The following is an 18,998-nucleotide window of genomic DNA, read 5'->3' as shown; positions in this document are numbered from 1 at the left end:
ACACCCCTGCAGGGTTAATATGATCTATCTGAATAGCCGTGTCCGCGGTAAAGGACTTCTGGGTTGCCTATACAGTTCATAGACAAGTGAAAGTGGATACTCTAAAATACGCAAGATAAGCGTGAGTGCTATGGATGGCGCTCTCGTAAGGAGACGGGAGCGGATCCATAGTGGTGTATTGATATGGTGAATATGTAGACTCGTGTGCGCCACCTCAAAAGAGTTACCTGCAGTCGTAGTTCAGGATAGCCACCGAGTCAAAGATGGCTTGCTGCAGTCAAACCCCACCACCCCTTTGTTGATAATGATGCATATGTAGTTAGTTCTTATGTAAGTCTTGCTGGGTACATTTGTACTCACGTTGCTTAATTTATGTTTTTGTAGAGAGACTTCAGTCTCGCTAGTAGTTCCACGTGGACTTCAATGTTTAGCTTGTTACCTCAGCTACGATCTTGTGCCCTCGGCAGGATCTGGTTGCTACACAAGCATCTTAGCCTTTTTCATTTGTAGATGTCTGTACTCAGACATGTTAAGCTTCCGCTTATGCTTGACTTGTGTGCTCTGAATGCTGGGTCATGAGACCCATGTTTGTTATATCTCGCTCCTCGGAGCCTATTGAATAAATACTTTGAGTTGTAGAGTCATGTTGTGATACCATGTTGTATTTGCACATATCGAGCATATTGTGTGTATGTTTTTGAAATGCTTGGTATGTGTGGGATCTGACTATCTAGTTGTTTATTCTTAGTAGCCTCTCTTACCAGGAAATGTCTCCTAGTGCTTCCACTGAGCCATGGTAGCTTGCTACTACTCCGGAACACTTAGGCTGGCCGGCATGTGTCCTTCTTCGTTCCTGTGTCTGTCCCTACGGGGAAATGTCACGCAATGAATACCGGAGTCTTGTTAGCCCGCTACAGCCGGGTTTACTGGAGTCCTGCTAGCCCAGTGCTACAGCCTGGATTCACTCGTTGATGACCGACATGTTCGAAGCTGGGTCATGTATGCCTATCCCTGTAAGTTAGTGTCACTTTGGGTTCACGACTAGCCATGTCAGCCTGGGCTCCTTGTCATATGGATGCTAGCAACACTATCATATACGTGTGCCAAAAGGCGCAAACGGTCCCGGGCAAGGTAAGGAGACACCGTGGGAATACCATGCGTGAGGCCACAAAGTGATATGAGGTGTTACATGCTAGATTGATGTGCCATTGAGTCAGGGTCCTGACAACCTTTCCTCATCAGTTTGTCCTTTTGGGAGAATTTACTGGTGCGTGCAATTCGACACTCTGCAACAAAAATCGAGGCCGAGGACGCAAACGGCTGGCTTCCCTAGGACAACTGCTATTAGTAGCTGACTCCTATGTTGATTGAACTAGATAGTGGCGGTGAGGCGAACGGTGTTGGCGGAAGAAGAAGAAAAACCTAGGCCATGGCAGCGGCGTCGATACATTGGCTATGCGCAAGTTTTCTATGTGTGCACAAGATAGAGAGACCAACAGGCTTACCCTCTTATTTTTTGTTCTTCCTTTAGTTTTACCTAAACATGTTGGCTTATTTTTCAAATTATTTCTGAAACTATTCAACAACATTAATTAACCAAAGTCTCCAAAATTCACATGAAATCAGGTCTGGCAAATGAATACATAATTTTCATCTATGTGGTCACATGAACGCACCACATGCTCTAATTCCCAATACAAGATAGACTCAACAAGCTAAATTTGGCAGTTCACAATGTATTTATTGTCAGTGTCTATACATTTTCATAGTTATTATAACCCACCCGTGCAACACACACACAAAAGATATGTGCATATACAACTTTTACCACCTTATCCGTCTCTCCCAAAATATTTGTATGTATTGCCTTTTCTAGTGAGCTTGATTTGTCAGACTAGTCCCTAAGTATCATGTGATACTTTTGATGCCTATACCATGGCAAATGTTTAAGTGTATAACATAGTTTTTAATGGCTGGACCATGGCAACTTCATGTATTAAATGTTAGATTGTATGCGATTGTTTTAATGCAACGAATGCATTAAGATGGGGAAGTGAGGGGGAGAGGGGCTAAGAACTTTGGCTCTAATACTTCTTTTTTGTTGTTGCCAATTTTGCTGATCTTTCTTACATCTTAGGAGATTGGGTAGCTTGTGAATAGTAGATGAATAGTTTCAAGATTTTACCATTGTTTTAGTTATTTTTTAGACAAAATTATGTTATATAGTAGGAGGGAAACTGGTCCACTACTTATTTGGGTTGAGGAAATATTTGCGATGACGTGGTGAAAAAAGTCAAGGGATAAAATAAGGGGCGTGCCTCAGCTCACACTCCTCACGCGGAAGTTCCTTGTTGGTCATGTATGCATGCTGACAACATACCACATGTAGGTAGCGACATACCAGACGGGAATCAAGGCGTACGTTCCAGCAATATGCACGGCCTTTGTATTAGATCCAATCCATTTTTTGCAAAAAATAAATGACTAGAATAAAGGCAAAATATAATAATATCTCACACTCGTGTGGTTGGCGGTTGCATGGTTGAATAATGCAAGTACATAACATCATTAGATACAAGCAAGTACATCACATGATTAGATATCTTGAGCATCTCTATCAATTTTGCAAGTACAATATATTAATCAGGAGACATATTGCAAAGAGGAGTAGCTCATGAAATACCCCTCCATGCGACACCGTACTAACATGGCTATGGCTACCGGTGAATAGAGCCACTACAAAGTAAATTCTGGTACCTCTACAGCAGCAAACCAAGGCCGAGGATGAGAATGGCTGGCTTCCCTTGGACAACTGCTATTGGCGGCTGGACTCCTATGTTGTTTGAGCTACATAGTGGTGGTGAGGGAAACAGTGTTGGCGGAAGAAGAAAAAACAAGGCAGAGGCGGCGGCGTCAATGCGTTGTCTATACGCAAATGTTCCATGCATGCACAAGATAGAGAAACCAACAAGGCTACCCTCTTATTTTCTTTTCTTCCTTTCGTCTTATCTAAAACATGTTGTCTTATTTTTAAATTATTTCGAAATTATCCAACACTGTTAATTAATAAAATTCTCTAAAATTCATCCCAAGCCAGGTCTGGCAAATGAATAGATAATTTTGATCTATGTTGTTAGACAAATGGAACCACAGGCTATGATTCCAAATATAATGTACACTGAAGAAGCTCAATTTGGTGGTTCACGATGTATTCATTGTCAATATCTATAGAATTTCATAGTTATTATAACCCACCCCTGCAACGCACACACACCTAAGATGTGTGCATATACAACATTTACCACCTTATCCACCTCAAATGTATGTATGTATTTGCTTTTCTACCGAGCAAGATTTGTCACACTAGTCCCTAAAATATCATTCCCTTAGTAGATCATACATAAGTGCTATATATGTTCATATGAAAAATTTCATAGACGGCACCTAACCATTTTGTGTGTCATCCCTGTTCGGTATGCTTTTCATGATTCCAATTTATTTTTAGAGTGGAAACAAATCACTGGTCTCTTTGTTTTGTTTTACTACATGGACTTTGTATGTTTTCCCTCCTAATAGGATCCATAGATTCAAAATTAGGTTCCATAATTAAGTAAAGGTGGCAATTAACATTATATGAGGCAAGTCTAGTTTTGATGATGGAATATTAAATGAATTGGTATTTTGAAAGGGATTGTCATGCATCACCCTTTTCAATCCTGATTTTTAAGATGGGGAAGTGAGGGAGAGAGGGGATGACAACTTTGGATCTAATTCTTGTTTTTTGTGTTGCAATTTTTTATTCATCTTTCTTCAGTACTAGGGAAATGCTTATTGGTAGACAATTAGCAGTAGCGTTGGGTAAATACCCCACGCTACTACTATTTAGCAGTAGCGCCTGGAAAAACCAGCGCTGCAAGTGCATATTAGCAGTAGCGCGTGGTTTCCCGCCCAGCACTGCTGCTAATGGGCCATGCTCTCGTCCCATTTTGCTATAGCGCTAGCCCCCCTCCCCCGCGCTGCTGCTAAGCCCACCTCTTCTTCTCCCCACGCCGGCCCGCATGCCCCTATCTCACTCACTCACAATCACTCACACTCTCCCTCAATCCCCGCTCGATCCGGCCGATTCCCCCGCGTACGCCGGCCCTCCTCCTGCCCGCCGGCCTCCCCCACACCGACCCTCCTCCACCGACGGCCGCCATCCCCCCCGCCAGCCCTCGTCCCCCGCCGGCCGCCCCCCCGCGCCGGCCCTCCTCACGCACCGTCCCTCCTCCTCCAGCGAGAGGTACTCCTCCCTCCTTCCTCCTCCTCCCTCCCTCCCGAGTTAGATTTATTAGAGCGTAGGTATTTTGAACCTAATGTAGTTGAAAAAATGTAGGTTCTTAGAATAATGTATGTTATGATCGAACCGTAGCTAGGATAGATTAGGTAGTATGAACCCTAGGCTTTTAAATTAGCTAGGTTTATAAATTAGGACAGAAATTTAGCTAGGTTTTTAAATTAGGACCGAAATTTAACTAGGTTAATAGAATTTTGGTGTTTTAGGTGTATTTAACATAATTCTAGGTGTTTTAGTTGTTTTAGGTGTAGTTAACAAATTCTAGGTATTTATTTAGTTAAAGCAATTGATGTTATTTTTTTAGTTAAAGCAATTTTTTCCAGTTATATGCAAATTTGAAGTGGACATGTCATATTTTGAACATGTCATATTTTGGACATGTCATATTTTTCCGAGTGGCCTACGCTTTGCCATATTTTTACGTTATGGCAAATTTCAGGCACTCGATATGTCCTGTTTTTAGCAAAGGTCATGCCGAATTTTGCTAAGTGTTTATTAATTTTGTTTTCATAATTAAGCATTTGTTCTCGACATCGATGATGCCTAGCCCGCATCCTCGTTGCCGACTCGGTGGAGGAGGCTTGCTTGATTATAGGGGCCATGTCCAGGACTGGGCTCCGCCTGGCTGGAACTGGGAGGTGCTACCTTCCAGGGCGTGCAGCTTGGTGAGGAGGCAGCTCGTCGTCGACCTGGACCTTATTTGGTGGCGGTCGCATGGGCCAGTGACGGTGGGGAGGCCTTCGTCGACCGCAGAGGTGGTATGTCACCGTGTTAGCGAGGAGGATGAGCACGTCCGTCGCCACATGGTTGCGTTGGAGGGCAGGTCCGACAGTACGTGGATGGTTCTTCACGGATCTCACTGGAGCTATTATCCTGTGATGGTTCCTTCTCTTTGGGTGTCCACTATCCGCACCGATACCCGTCGTTCGCTAGGGTTCTAGCTGTATTAGTGATGTTATATGTACGATACAATTCTAGATGTATTAGTGATAATATTCGACGATGTACGAACGCAAGAGATGATTTAGTTTTCTTATTGAATGCATGCTAATTTGAATACTAATTCGTTTTATGATTTAGTTTTGCTTATTGAATGCACGCGTGTTTCAACTATATGAACATAGGAAATGTCTGATGACGATAGCGAAAAGGAATTCTGTATGTGCGAATACTTCGAAGACGAGTGCGGCCTGTGCGACAGCCCTCACCTAGTTGGTGGTAGGCGCTTCAGCATCAAGCTGGATGGGAACTTCGAAGTGCATACAGTAAGTCACAACGACAAGTCTTTTTTCGTAATTAAGAATGACTTCTTCTTCTTTTGCTTCAACTTATAATTTAAATCTTTTACTATTCTACTAGCGTATCCCCTGCCATGCAAGAATATATGTGTTGGATAAGGTTGGTTTCAGTACTATGGAAACTATGGAGGTAAAAAGAGTTAACTTGAGGACCAAGCATGGTTATAGTTTTCTCGCAAAATTAGACAATACCTACACCCATTTTGGATGCAAACAATGGAGAGCACTATGCAAGGCTTATGTATTTGAGCCTGATATGCTTATAACCTTCGATATTCGTCCGGAAGATGATATTGAAGATAATATCGACTTCTGGGTCGATGTGCAGACGCCTCCAGTTCTACCTTTATGTAAGTTTCTCAACCATATTTATGTCTTGGATATTGTTTATTCAAAAATAGTTGACAACTAATTTCTATTGACAGCTTATTTCCATTCTAGCAAACATGTCTGGCGCTTGGTAGACATGACCTACTATTGTCCCGGGGCTGAACTAAACTGCGAGGAGAAAAGTCATTCTGTTTCATGGCTTGAGGATCGTCATACAGTGAAGACAAATTATTTTCTTGTACTTACAAATGTTAGTACTCAAAACGTGCGACCAATAGTGTTCGTACTGAACTATGGCCACGTCTATTTAGGAAAGATGGTAAGATTTTTACTATTTGTCCTCAGTGCATCTTTCGCATACATTATTTTTTAAGCTAAACTTCATTGCTAAGTATGTTACTACGATGTTCTTCAACAGCGAATCCCGATGATAGTTTTGCCTCAGTTGATTGAAGCTAAAGGTCGCATGTCCATCGTTAGCATACGGCCAAGACTTCCTACATTGCACATGAGTGCATTCAGGATTTCTAGAAGCAAGCAAGTCTTAATAGTCAAAGACTGGAACAAAATTGTGAAGGATTGTAGAGAAGTACTAGGAGGCAGCAATCAGAAGCGTAGCTCATAAGTAGGAGACAAGTTCATCTGCATGCTTCAATATGATGAATCAGGAGCGCTCCACATGTTTTATGCTATTTTACCTGAGAGAGCAGTAGGAGTGATTAGTTAGCTAGAATGAATTTCAAGATGATGATGATGTGCTACACTATGTAGCTATGATGATTACACAATGTTGGTGGTAATGACTAGCTATGATGATTATTAGCTAGCAGTGTCGGTGGTAATTTTCCCTTACTTGCAACTCCTATGCTGAATTAGAGGCTATGTTGATGCTACTACTAATCATTGTTGGTGAAGCAAATGCATCTGAATTTCCATCCATGAATACTGCGTTTGAATATATATTTTTTAATTTCTAATTAATTAGCTGTAGCATGGGGTGGATAAAGCGGCGCTACTAGTACATACCATAGTAGTAGCGTGTGTTGATAAAGCAACGCTACTAGTACTTAGCATACCAGTAGCGTGGGATGGAAAATGCGCTACTGCTAATATTTAGCTATAGCGCCGTAGCAGTAGCGCGGGCACCCACGCTACTGGTATGCAAAAACCCATGCTACTGGTAAGGTTTTTCCTAGTAGTGCTTACATCTGAGGAGATAGGGGAGCTTGTGAATTGTAGATGAATAGTTTTCCAGATTTTCTCATAGTTTTAATTTTTTTTCTACAAAATTATGTGATATACTAGGAGGGAAACTGGTCCACTATGTATTTTGGTTGAGGAAATATTTGCGTTGACGTGGTGAAAAATGTCAAGGGATAAAATAAAGGGTGTGGCTTGGCGCAAACTTCTCACTCGGAAGTTCCTTGTAGGGTGAATGGCCCTCTATGCACGCTGACATCATATGACACGTAGGTAGTGACACGCTAGACGGAAATCAAGGCATATGTTCCAGCAATATGCACGGCCTTTGTAATAGATCAAATCCAGTTTTTGCAAAAATAAAATAAATGAATAGAAGAATGGTGAAATATAATAATATATCGAACTCATGTGGTTGGAGGTTGCATTGTTGAATAATGCAAGTACATCACATCATTGGGTACAAGCAAGTACATCACATCATTAGATATGTTAATCATCTCTGTCAATTTGCCTACTACAATATATTATTGGGGAGACCTATTCCAAATAGGAGCGGCTCATATAACACCCCTCCACAGTACTCCATACAAGCATGGCTATGGCAGCCGGTGAACATTTCTGTTACAGAGTAAATTCCTTTACCTCTGCATCAACAGATCGGGGCCGAGGACCAGAACGGTTGTCTTCCCTTGGACAGTGGTTGTAGGCGTCCGACTCCGGTGTTATCTGGACTGCACGACGGTATCACGGAAATGGGTGATGGCAGATGAAGACAAGAAACCTAGGAAGAGGCGGCGGCGTCGATGCGTTGGCTATGCGCAAGGGTTCCGTGCGTGCACATGACAGATGGGCCAATTGGGCTACCCTTTTATTTTATTTTCTCCGTTAGTCTTATCCAAAACATGGTGTCTTATTTTCTTAATTATTTCTAAAATTATCCAACAGACTTAATTAACCGAAGCCTCCAAAACTGAAACGAAGCCAGATGTGGGCAAATGAGTAGAAAATTTTGATCCATGTGGTGAGACAAATGGAACCACGGGCTCGGATTCCCAATACAACATACACTCAAAAACAAAAAATTTGGCAGTCTGCCATGTATTCATTGTCAATGTCTGTAGTTATTATTGCCCCCCAAACACACACACACACACACACACACACACACACACACACGCGCGCGCGCGCGCGCGCACGCACGCACACGCACGCACGCACGCACACACACACACACACACACACACACACACACACACACACCCCTAAGATGTGTGTGTATATAGTTTTTACCACCTTATCCCCTTCTCCCCAAAATATATATTTGTACATCGTTTTCTACCGAGCTTAATTTGTCATACTAGCCCCAGAAATATTGTCTGGTGCTTTTAATGCCTAGACCATGGCAAATGTTTAAGTGTACTACGTACATTTTAATGGCTGGACTATGGCAACTTCATGTACTAGATGTTAGATTGTATGTGAAAGTTTTAATGCCAAGATTAGATCAATTTCTATTAGTATTCCATTAGTAAATATATAGTGCAATATTTGTTTAGGTGATGTTTTCATAAAAGACGTACCTCACATGTCTATGTGTGATCCCTTTTGGATGTGTTTTTCATGTTCCAATTTTTTTATTGGAGTGGCAACTAATCCTTGATCTCTTTGGTTTGTTTTACTACATGGACATAATAGTTTTTCCTCACAAGATGTATACATTCTAAATTAGATTCCATAATTATGTCTAGGTGGAATTAACATTACTAATATTAGGTTAGTCTAGTATTGTATCATGGAAAATCCATATGATTGATATTTTAGAAAGGGATTGACATGTATCACCTATTTCAAACCTGTTATTTTAAGACGGGAAAGTGAGGGAAACAGGGTATGACCACTTTGGCTCCAATTCTCCTTCTTTTTTGTGTCCTTGCATTTTGTTGTATATTTCTTTACATCTTATGATATAGGGTAGGTGGTGAATTGTTGAGGAATAGTGTTCCCGATTTCCCCCTTGTTTTAGCTGTTTTTTCAAGCCAAATTATGTGAGACGGTAGGAGGAAACTAGTCAATTCATACACAAACATGTATGTCACAAAGAAACTGGCATTAATTGCAAGTTTCTTTGACTTCACATTTCACTACATGATATTTTTTTAACAATCAAAATGATTCGATAGTTTGCTTTTGAGGATCATGGCAAATGATTCGATAGTCTGCTTTACTTTTCTTAATGAGATAACTGGCTATATCGATCTTTATCATGGTATCAATTGTTACTGTCTTCTATTATAAGCATGGCAACTCTTTATCTAAATATTTGTTTGTTTTATTTATCTGAAATTAGCAGGGCAAGTTTATACATGATACATCCTTTCTGCAGGGAAAATCCTTTGAATCCTTGGATGGTTTTTGGGATTAGAATATATGATCCATAAAAGAAAAACATTTTGTGTTTGTAACTAGTATATGGTCATGGTAGCATCCTATTTTTTTTGTATGAAAACAATAAAAAAATAGTTTATATTAAGTACATGCTAATTAAGATCATACATAAGTGGTACCGTTTGTACCTTCATGTTGGCAACTTTTATAACATATTACATGGTATTTTTGTACACCGTATACAAGGAAGAGTTTTTTTTTTTAAATTGTGAGTTTTTTTTGCTCTACATATATGGATTTTCTTAGTTTGATGGCAATATTATTATATATATTATGGCAAGTTGTTTATGTGTCTTGTACATTTTTGAAATTCACAGACATTTCCCAGTTTTTTTTTCAAGTGGATTGCAACTTCTTTGTTCATTAATTTGAGATATTTTAAGTCAGGTGCAAACCTAGTTTGTCTGCCTGGTAGTGCTCAAGCTAGTTCTGTTTGTGGCCCAGTTACTAGGCACAATAGTAGACATGGATGGTTTAGTGACGGTCGTTCTAGAGTGACACCACCAGCAACGATACATTCGCTCAGTCTTCGGCTCTTCGCTCTGGGTATGGCGCGGCAGTGGTCACGCAGGATGCCGGCAATGCGTGCGGCCTTGCGGAAGGCGAAGTGTGTCTGGTCGGAGCAGTGGACCACTAGGTCGGAGATCCTGTTCCCGCCGATCTCGGCGAGTTTCCGGTCCCTCGCGGCCACGAGTGTGCAGAGTATCGCCTCGCACGAGGTACCAAGAAGAGTTCCACCGCCGCCTCCGGCGAAGAGGAGACTCTTCGGCAGGTGCAGCGCCTTGCCGAGCCAGTCCACGACCAGCATCTCAAGCTCGGTGGCGGAGGGCGAGGCGGCCCACGTGAACAGGACGATGTTGATGCCCGCTGTGAGCGCCTCTCCTAGGGCGCCGATGGTGCTGCTGGACGCCGGGAAGTGCGCCATGTGGCGGGCGCTCTGCCAGTGCGTCAGGCCCGGGAGGATCATGTCGCGAACGTCCTTGAGCGCAGAGCTGAATGCGTCCGGCTCCAGACGGAAGGGTGCCACTGGTGGAAAAAGGGCCTTTGGTCGCGGTTCGCAACTGCCATTAGTCGCGGTTGCGCAACCGCGACCGAACGGGCGCGACTGAAGGCCCCACCCTTTAGTCGCGGTTGCTTAAGAACCGCGACTAAAGGCCCGTCCACGTGGGCGCCAGGCGGCCGTCGGGGCGGAGGACCTTTAGTCGCGGTTCTTATGGCCAACCGCGACTAAAGGCCGTCGCAGGTTTAGGGTTTTAGCCCCCCCCCCTAAACTTGTTTTCTATTTAATTTGTATTGTTTTATTTCTTTTGTGCTTTATTTTAATTTTGAAGGAGTTTCACATATTCTACGGTACTACATACATGCATATGAATGTACAATTTCAAACAAATTTGAAATTAGAACCAAAAAGAATTCAAGAGGAATATACAATATATATTCAATATCATCGGATGACCATATACAATTTTGAACAAGTTTCCATACATAATTTAATGCATATAAAGTTCTACGTCCTCGTAATGGTGTTCTCCTTTAGGATGGAGGACTTCCCTCCTGAACCATCCAGCTAGTTCCTCTTGAAGTGGTCGGAAGCGAGCTTCTGGACTAAGCATCATCCGGAGGTTATTCCTCTGAGCATTGGTATCACTCGGAACCCGCTCAGAGGTGTATCTCCGGATCATCTCACAGACATAGTATGCACGTAGATTGGTCCCCGCTGGCTGAATATCCTCACCATTCTTAGCCTTTGCCCTTTTGAATTCTAGCTCTTTTTTGAATTCATCGACCTTTGTATCTACGAACCGTCTCCAAACCCTACGAGGCAAAGAAAATTAAATGAACAAGAGAGTTATTAGTTACTTGATATTAGGAAATGAACGAAATAGGCCGATCGATATAGAGCGCAAATGAATGAAAATAATTACTTCTGCAGCATTCTTCTCATGTCGACCCAAAGCTTTGGATCCTTATTCAGAGAGTCGTGGACGAGACATTCTGAGGTGTCAACTTTAATTACTAGCAGAATCCAGTGGAACCTGCGGACACGATACATGCACAGTACGTCATGCATAACTCATCGATTAGCCGGCCACATACCATGCATGGAGTAAACAAAAGAGAATGTGCTCAAGACAGAAACACTCACCCAAAATGGTAAGGAAATAGAATATCACTTTTGAGTTCCTGCTTTGTAAGAAACTGCCACAGGTCTGCCTCCATGTCGGCGGGGTGATGCTCCAACACATATCCATTAACGATGTGTGGGTCAATGAACCCAACATCATGGATGTTCCTTACTCTGCATTCCTTAATCTTCATTCTGCATGTATAATAGCGGACACAACAATATAGTTAGGACATATATATAGTGCATGCAATATGTACGAGATGGGGTAGAAATAAATCACTTACAGAACGTAGCAACTGATGATAGATTTGTCGAGCTCGCGCAGATTGAAAAGCTGGAACAATTCACTCAGATGAATTTGTACATAGTAATGTTTGAAGTGATGCTCATATCTAACTTCCGCATAAATATATTCTTTGGCGTTTTTATTTTTTATGTAAGCCTTGTACCATTTCAGCAGACCTTTCATTTGTGGAGGTAGATCCTCTTCCTGCGCAGGCTCGACGAGAGGCCCATTCTTCACATATGTAATTACTACCTCCTTCACTGGCGCCTCATCAAGGCCTAACAGTTCACGAAGAGTAATACCTAAGTTGGCCGCTTGTTCTCTGGCACTCGTTACAGTCAATCCATGTGCTGCCGCAGCTGCTATGATATCGGGGTCATTCGGACCGGCGGCTTTCACTATAAGCGGGGCAATCGATTGTTTACTTTGTTCCCCGAGCTGGGCAACTCGTTTCCCACTTTTTTTACTTTCTAATTCCGTTTTCTCGGCCTCCTCCAAGGCTTTGTTCTCCTGGTTCTCCGCCCGCTCTTTCTTCTCCTTCAACATGAGTGCCTGCCTACGAAGTTCACGTGCATAGTCGTCAGGCAGATTCTTCGCGGCTTGGGACGGTGTGCTCAAAAATGACTTAGCCCACTTCTTTTGCTCATCAGAAAATACTGGCTTGGGCTCGGGCTCTCTTTTCTTCTTGCAGTCCGCCTTCCATTTCTCATGATCAGCAGCCGCGGCCGCGGCAGTTTCCTCGGCACTACGTTCCCAAGGCCTTGTGGGGAGAGGCTTCAATGATGGCTCCGGTACCTTTGTGGTCTTAGGTACATAAGGGTCCAGGTTAATAATCCAGGACTGCTTCTGCTTCTTTGCCGGAGGTGGATTGGGGGGCGGCGTCTGATCACCCGTCGGACGAGGACTGGGGGGCGGCGTCTGATCACCCGCCGGACGTTGTGGACTGGGGGGCGTCGGCTGACGTGACGGAGGTGTAGGTGAACCGCCACCACCGTAGGGGGGTGGACTTGTTGTCCTTGGCGCCTCGCCTGGAAACTTGATAAACTTCTTTTGCCATAGAATGAAATGGCGCTTGACATCTCCAAGTCTTTTCTCCCCTTCAGGTGTAGCAATGTCAATCTCCAGGTCCTCAAACCCTTGGACTATGTCCTCCACCGTGACACGAGCATAGCCATCTTGAATGGGGTTGTTGTGGTGGAGTGCTCCAGGTAAACATGGTAAAGCACTGCCGATGGCTACCTTCATGGACATGTTCCCGATAGGATAATACAGATGACATTCTTTCATCTCCTTTATATCGTCCACGGGGTAGCGAGGAGGCTCCGGTGCAGTAATTTCGACCACCAGAGGCTCCGGTGCAGTAATTTCGACCACCAGAGGCTCCGGTGCAGTAATTTCGATCGTCGGTGCATCTGCACCAGCCGGTGGGGCCTCCGTGGAAGCCACACTGCTTCTCCGCTGCTGGCTTCTGAGATCCGCTGGATGATCTTCATGCTGCGCCCGAGCTGCATCTCGTTCGGCTACTAGTACACTCACGGTTTTCTTCATCACATCCATTTCCGATGCCAACCGTGCCACAACATCTGCTTCCCGATCCATCTTTCTCTTCCGCCTTCTGTAACCGTACGGGTCATCATTCTGGGGGAACCCTATTTTCCACGGAATGTGCCCCATGCCTCGTACACGTCCTCCGTGTTCAGGATTCCCGAGGGCTTTTGTCAGCGCGTCGTTCTCTCTGTTGAACTTGATCTTCCCCTCTTGAGCATCCCTCATTCCGTCAATAAGGGCTTGGGTGGGTTTAATTATTTTGCCCCGGTAAACACACTCCCCTGTCTCCGGGTTCAGCGTTCCCCCATGCCCGTACCACCAGCTTTTGGCCCTTGGGTCCCATCCCTCCGTACCTGGACGGATTCCTCGCGCCCTCAGCTCGTTCTCCATCTTCTCCCACCTAGGCTCCCAAAGGCGATACCCTCCTGGCCCCATAATATGATTGTACTCCTTCTTAGCCGCATTTTCCTTATTTTTTTCGATATTTGAATGAACTGCTCCGATTTCTTTTGCTTCACAAATTCTGGCCAATCATGTTTCAGTTTCTCATATTGTCCTTTGAAATCCGGAGTCTTGTTCTGCTTGACAAAGTCATGGGCTAGATTTTGCTTGAATTTCCGGAATGCGTCGGCCATCTTATGAAGAGCGAACTGTTTGACTAGCCTCCTCCTCTCCTTGTTTTCCTCAATCTTGTTACCCTCCTCATCGAATTTGTTGTATTCCAGAGGTAGAACGAAATGTTCCATATGCTTCTTGAAGCAATCTTTTTTTGTTCTCTTATCGACAAAAGTGAAACCAGCAATTCGTGCCTTCTTTGGCTTATTCCACTCCTGGACGGTGATCGAGACGTTGTCTCTAACAATGGCTCCGCATTGGTTGACAAACTTGGTGGCGTTCTTGCGGGGCTCCAGCGGTCTGCCGGTTGCACTATCGACAACCTCGATGGTGCATGTTTCTCCTTGTTTCATCGTCTTGGTTGCGCCACGCTTTGACGACGTACTCGATTGTTTCGACGATCCGGCCGAGGACTAAAATAAGAAAGAGAGTCGCGCGCGTTAGTCCACACATATTTATTCAAATCAGTTAGTTTGTATCACCAGAGGCTCAATGTATATATATACCTCGGCGCCGGAGGTGGTTGCTACTTCCATTTGAAGAACGTCGTTTATCGACGTTTGTTCGGCATCATCTTGCTGACGGCGCCCTTCATCTTCACCGTCAAGGTTCAGATAAGAAGAGATATCATCTTCTTCTTGTCCGGTCGGCACATATAGAATATCGCCGTTTATGATGCCGAACATATGTGCTTCACCGTCCGGATCATAGTTGTCCATAATCGGGTCAGCTCTATCGTCCGCCATTATGTCAGTCCTGAAAACATGTAGTAAAAACAAATTAATTAAGTGAAGAAGGGGCGCGGTGGCGGTGGCGGTGGCGAAAGGGCGGTGGCAAAAGGAGGGGGCGAGGAAGGGGTGGGAGAGGGTGTCGCGGTAGAGCGCGAGACGGGGCGGCAGACGACGGCGTCACGGAGAGGGAGGCGAGGACAACACACATGTATAACCCTCGCCGCCCCCTCTCGATCCCTAAAAAAAACACCGCGCGCATCGCCGCCCCCCTCGCCGCCCCCTCTCCGTATATACGTTTTTTTGTTAATTATCAAATTTTACGGTTATTTGTTAAGTTATACGTTTTTTGTTAATTAAGTTATTTTACGGTTATACGTTTTTGGATAAGTTATTTTACAGTTTTTGTTAAACTAATTAACTAGTTAAAATTAAAAAGAACAAAAAAGAAATTCTCTCTCCCTCTCCACGATCTCGCTAGCTCTCTATACGTGGGCGAGAGGGGGCGGCGGGCGACGGCGGGCGGCGGCGTTGAGGGCGGGCGAGAGGCGGCACGGTGGGCGAGGGAGGCCGGCCGGCGTGGGCGAGAGGGGGCGGCGGGCGACGGACGTGGGCGAGAGGGGGCGGCGGGCGACGGCGGGCGCCGTACGAGGGCGAGAGGGGGCGGCGGGCGCCGTACGTGGGCGAGAGGGGGCGGCGGGCGACGGCGGGCGGCGTCGAGGGCGAGGGCGACGGCGGGCGGCGTCGAGGGCGAGGGCGACGGCGGCAGGCCTTCGGCGCGGCAGAGAAGACGAGAAATGCTCGTGACGGGTCGGGCCCTTGTATTTATAGCCCCCCCCTTTAGTCGCGGTTGGGGAGGCGACCCGTTGCCTTTAGTCCCGGACCCTTTAGTCGCGGTTGGGGAGGCGACCCGCGACTAAAGGGCTTTTTTGGCGGGTTTTTCGTTCCCGCGCGCAACGACCTTTAGTCGTGGTTGGGCAGGCCAACCGCGACTAAAGGTATTTTTAAAATACTTTTTCTTTTTCAAAATCTTAAAAATACAAATAATATATCGAAAAATTCAGAAAAATAAAACTAATTCAATTCAATATGTTAAAAACACAAATATTATATCAAAAAATTCAGAAAAATAGAACTAATTCAATTCAAAATTCTAAAAATACAAATAATATATCAAAAAATTAAGAAAAATAAAACTAATTCAATTCAAAATGTTAAAAATACAAATAATATATCAAAAAATTCAGAAAAATAAAACTAATTCAATTCAATATGTTAAAAACACAAAAATTATATCAAAAAATTCAGAAAAATAAAACTAATTCAATTCAAAATTCCAAAAATACAAATAATATATCAAAAAATTAAGAAAAATAAAACTAGTTTAATTCAAAATGTTAAAAATACAAATAATATATCAAAAAATTCAGAAAAATAAAACTAATTCAATTCAATATGTTAAAAACACAAATATTATATCAAAAAATTCAGAAAAATAAAACTAATTCAATTCAAAATTTTATACGCCTAGACAGGAGTATGACTAAATCACTCCAAATTTCATGTATCATCAGTGGTATCTCGAATCATTCGAAAATGGACACCAAACACATCACGGGTAATATAATTCACATGATCCATTCAAAAAAGTTTGGTACAATAAATTATTACACATCATTTCTTCCCTTGTGTCCCTGCTTGCTTACGATTGTGCCGTATCCATGATGTACTGATCATTTTCTTATCTTTCCGTTTTCTCGGTTTGCTACTCATGTCCTTCACATAGAAAACCTGAGCGACATCTTTCGCTAGGACGAATGGTTCGTCAAGGTAACCAAGATTGTTGAAATCCACCATTGTCATTCCGTATTGCTGGTCCACCTTTACCCCACCTCCTGTTAGCTTGAACCATTTGCACCGGAACAAAGGGACCTTAAAGGAGGGTCCATAGTCAAGTTCCCATATCTCCTCTATGTAACCATAATATGTGACCTTTTGCCCATTCTCGGTTGCTGCATCAAAGCGGACACCACTGTTTTGGTTGGTGCTCTTTTTATCTTGGGCGATCGTGTAAAATGTATTCCCATTTATCTCGTACCCTTGGAAAGTCGTTATAGTCGAAGATGGTGTCTTGGCCAACATGTACAGCTGATCTACAACATCATTGTCATTCATTAAATGTTTTCTCAACCAACTGCCGAAAGTCTCCATGTGGGCCTTCCTAATCCAGGATTCAGGCTTCCCCGGGTTGTCCGAGCGTAAAATATTCTTGTGTTTCTCAAAGTACGGAGCCACCAAGCTGGAATTGGTCAGTACAGTGTGGTGTGCTTCAGTCAGAGAATGGCCGTCCATACATGTCGTTGATTTCCTTCCGATCGTGCCTTTTCCACTTAGTCTCCCCTCGTGCCGCGATCGAGGAAGACCAATCGGCTTAAGGTCAGGAACAAAGTCAACACAAAACTCAATTACCTCCTCATTTCCACAGCCCTTGGCGATGCTTCCTTCTGGCCTAGCACAGTTACGAACATAGCCCTTGTAGATCTTCTGGATTGATTACCTTCTGAGAGATTGCATTGAGGAATGCACATAGCTTCACAATGGCTACTCGAACATTTTCCGGCAGGAGCCCCCTCAAAGCAATCGGAAGCAATTGCGTCATAATCATGTGGCAGTCGTGAGACTTCAGGTTTTGGAACCTTTTCTCCGCCATGTTTATTATTCCCTTTATATTGGACGAGAATCCAGACGGGACCTTCATACTGCTCAGGCATTCAAAAAAGATGACCTTCTCTTCTTTGGTCAGAGCGTAGCTGGCACGACCTTGAAACCATTCCGGATGCCGGTCATCAGGGTCTTTCAAACGTTGCTGGTCCTGCCGTGCTTCCTTTGTATCATTTGTCTTCCCATACACGCCCAAGAAGCTTAGGAGGTTCACGCAAATATTCTTCGTAACGTGCATCACGTCGATTGCAGAGCGGACTTCTAGGACTTTCCAATATTCTAGCTCCTAGAATATAGATTTCTTCTTCCACATGGCTGCGGGCCCGTCAGCTCCCTTCGGAACTGATTGTCCGCCAGGACCCTTTCCAAAGATGACTTTCAAATCCTTGACCATATCAAATACCTCAGCACCAGTGCGTTCCGCAGGCTTTGGCCGGTGATCTGCCTTGCCGTTGTAATGCTTGCCTTTCTTTCTTACTGGATGAATTTTCGGAAGAAATCGACGATGCCCAAGGTACACGTTCTTCTTACAATTTGGCAAATGTACACTTTCAGTCTCATGTAAGCAGTGCGTGCATGCATTGTATCCCTTATTTGACAGTCCCGAAAGGTTACTAAGAGCAGGCCAATCGTTGATGGTTACGAAAAGCAACGCTCGTAGGTTAAATTCCTCTTTTTTGTGCTCATCCCACACATGGACACCAGGTCTGCCCCACAGCTGTAAAAGTTCATCAACTAATGGCCTTAGGTACACATCGATGTCGTTGCCGGGTTGCTTCGGACCTTGGATGAGCACTGGCATCATAATGAACTTCTGCTTCATGCACAACCAAGGAGGAAGGTTGTAGATGCATAGAGTCACGGGCCAGGTGCTATGGCTAGAGCTCTGCTCGCCAAAAGGATTCATGCCATCTGTACTTAGACCAAATCTTATGTTCCTTGCGTCAGCTGCAAAATCTTTGAACTCTCTGTCGATCTTTCTCCATTGCGTTCCATCTGCGGTGTGTCTCAACTCCCCGTCCGACTTACGGTCCTCTTTGTGCCATCGCAACAACTTGGCATGCTCTTTGTTCCTGAATAGACGTTTCAACCGTGGTATTATAGGAGCATACCACATCACCTTGGCGGGAACCCTCTTCCTGGGTTTCCCGCCCTCAACATCGTCACCAGGGTCATCGCCTCTGATCTTATAACGCAATGCAGTGCATACCGGACATTCATTCAAATTCTCGTATTCACCGCGGTAGAGGATGCAGTCGTTGATGCATGCATGTATCTTCAGAACCTCTAAACCTAGAGGGCAGACAACCTTCTTTGCTTCGTGCGTACTGGCGGGCAACTCGTTATTCTTTGGAAACAT

The 18,998-nt window shown here is 44.1% G+C and overlaps 1 protein-coding gene across 1 annotated transcript in view; it reads right to left on the bottom strand.

Annotated features, from left to right (window-relative positions):
- LOC123066834 (tyrosine decarboxylase-like) overlaps positions 1-18,998 on the bottom strand; it is a 65,892-nt gene that overhangs the window by 45,452 nt on the left and 1,442 nt on the right. Inside the window, exon 2 of the mRNA XM_044489836.1 lies at positions 10,174-10,636. Coding sequence (XP_044345771.1) covers positions 10,174-10,636 — 463 coding nt within the window. The remainder of the gene's footprint in view (positions 1-10,173; positions 10,637-18,998) is intronic.

This window comes from Triticum aestivum, chromosome 3B (genome assembly GCF_018294505.1).
Source record: "Triticum aestivum cultivar Chinese Spring chromosome 3B, IWGSC CS RefSeq v2.1, whole genome shotgun sequence".
Taxonomy (NCBI): Eukaryota; Viridiplantae; Streptophyta; class Magnoliopsida; order Poales; family Poaceae; genus Triticum; species Triticum aestivum.
Note: the sequence above shows the minus strand (reverse complement) of the source record. Positions and strands in the feature narration are given on the sequence as shown.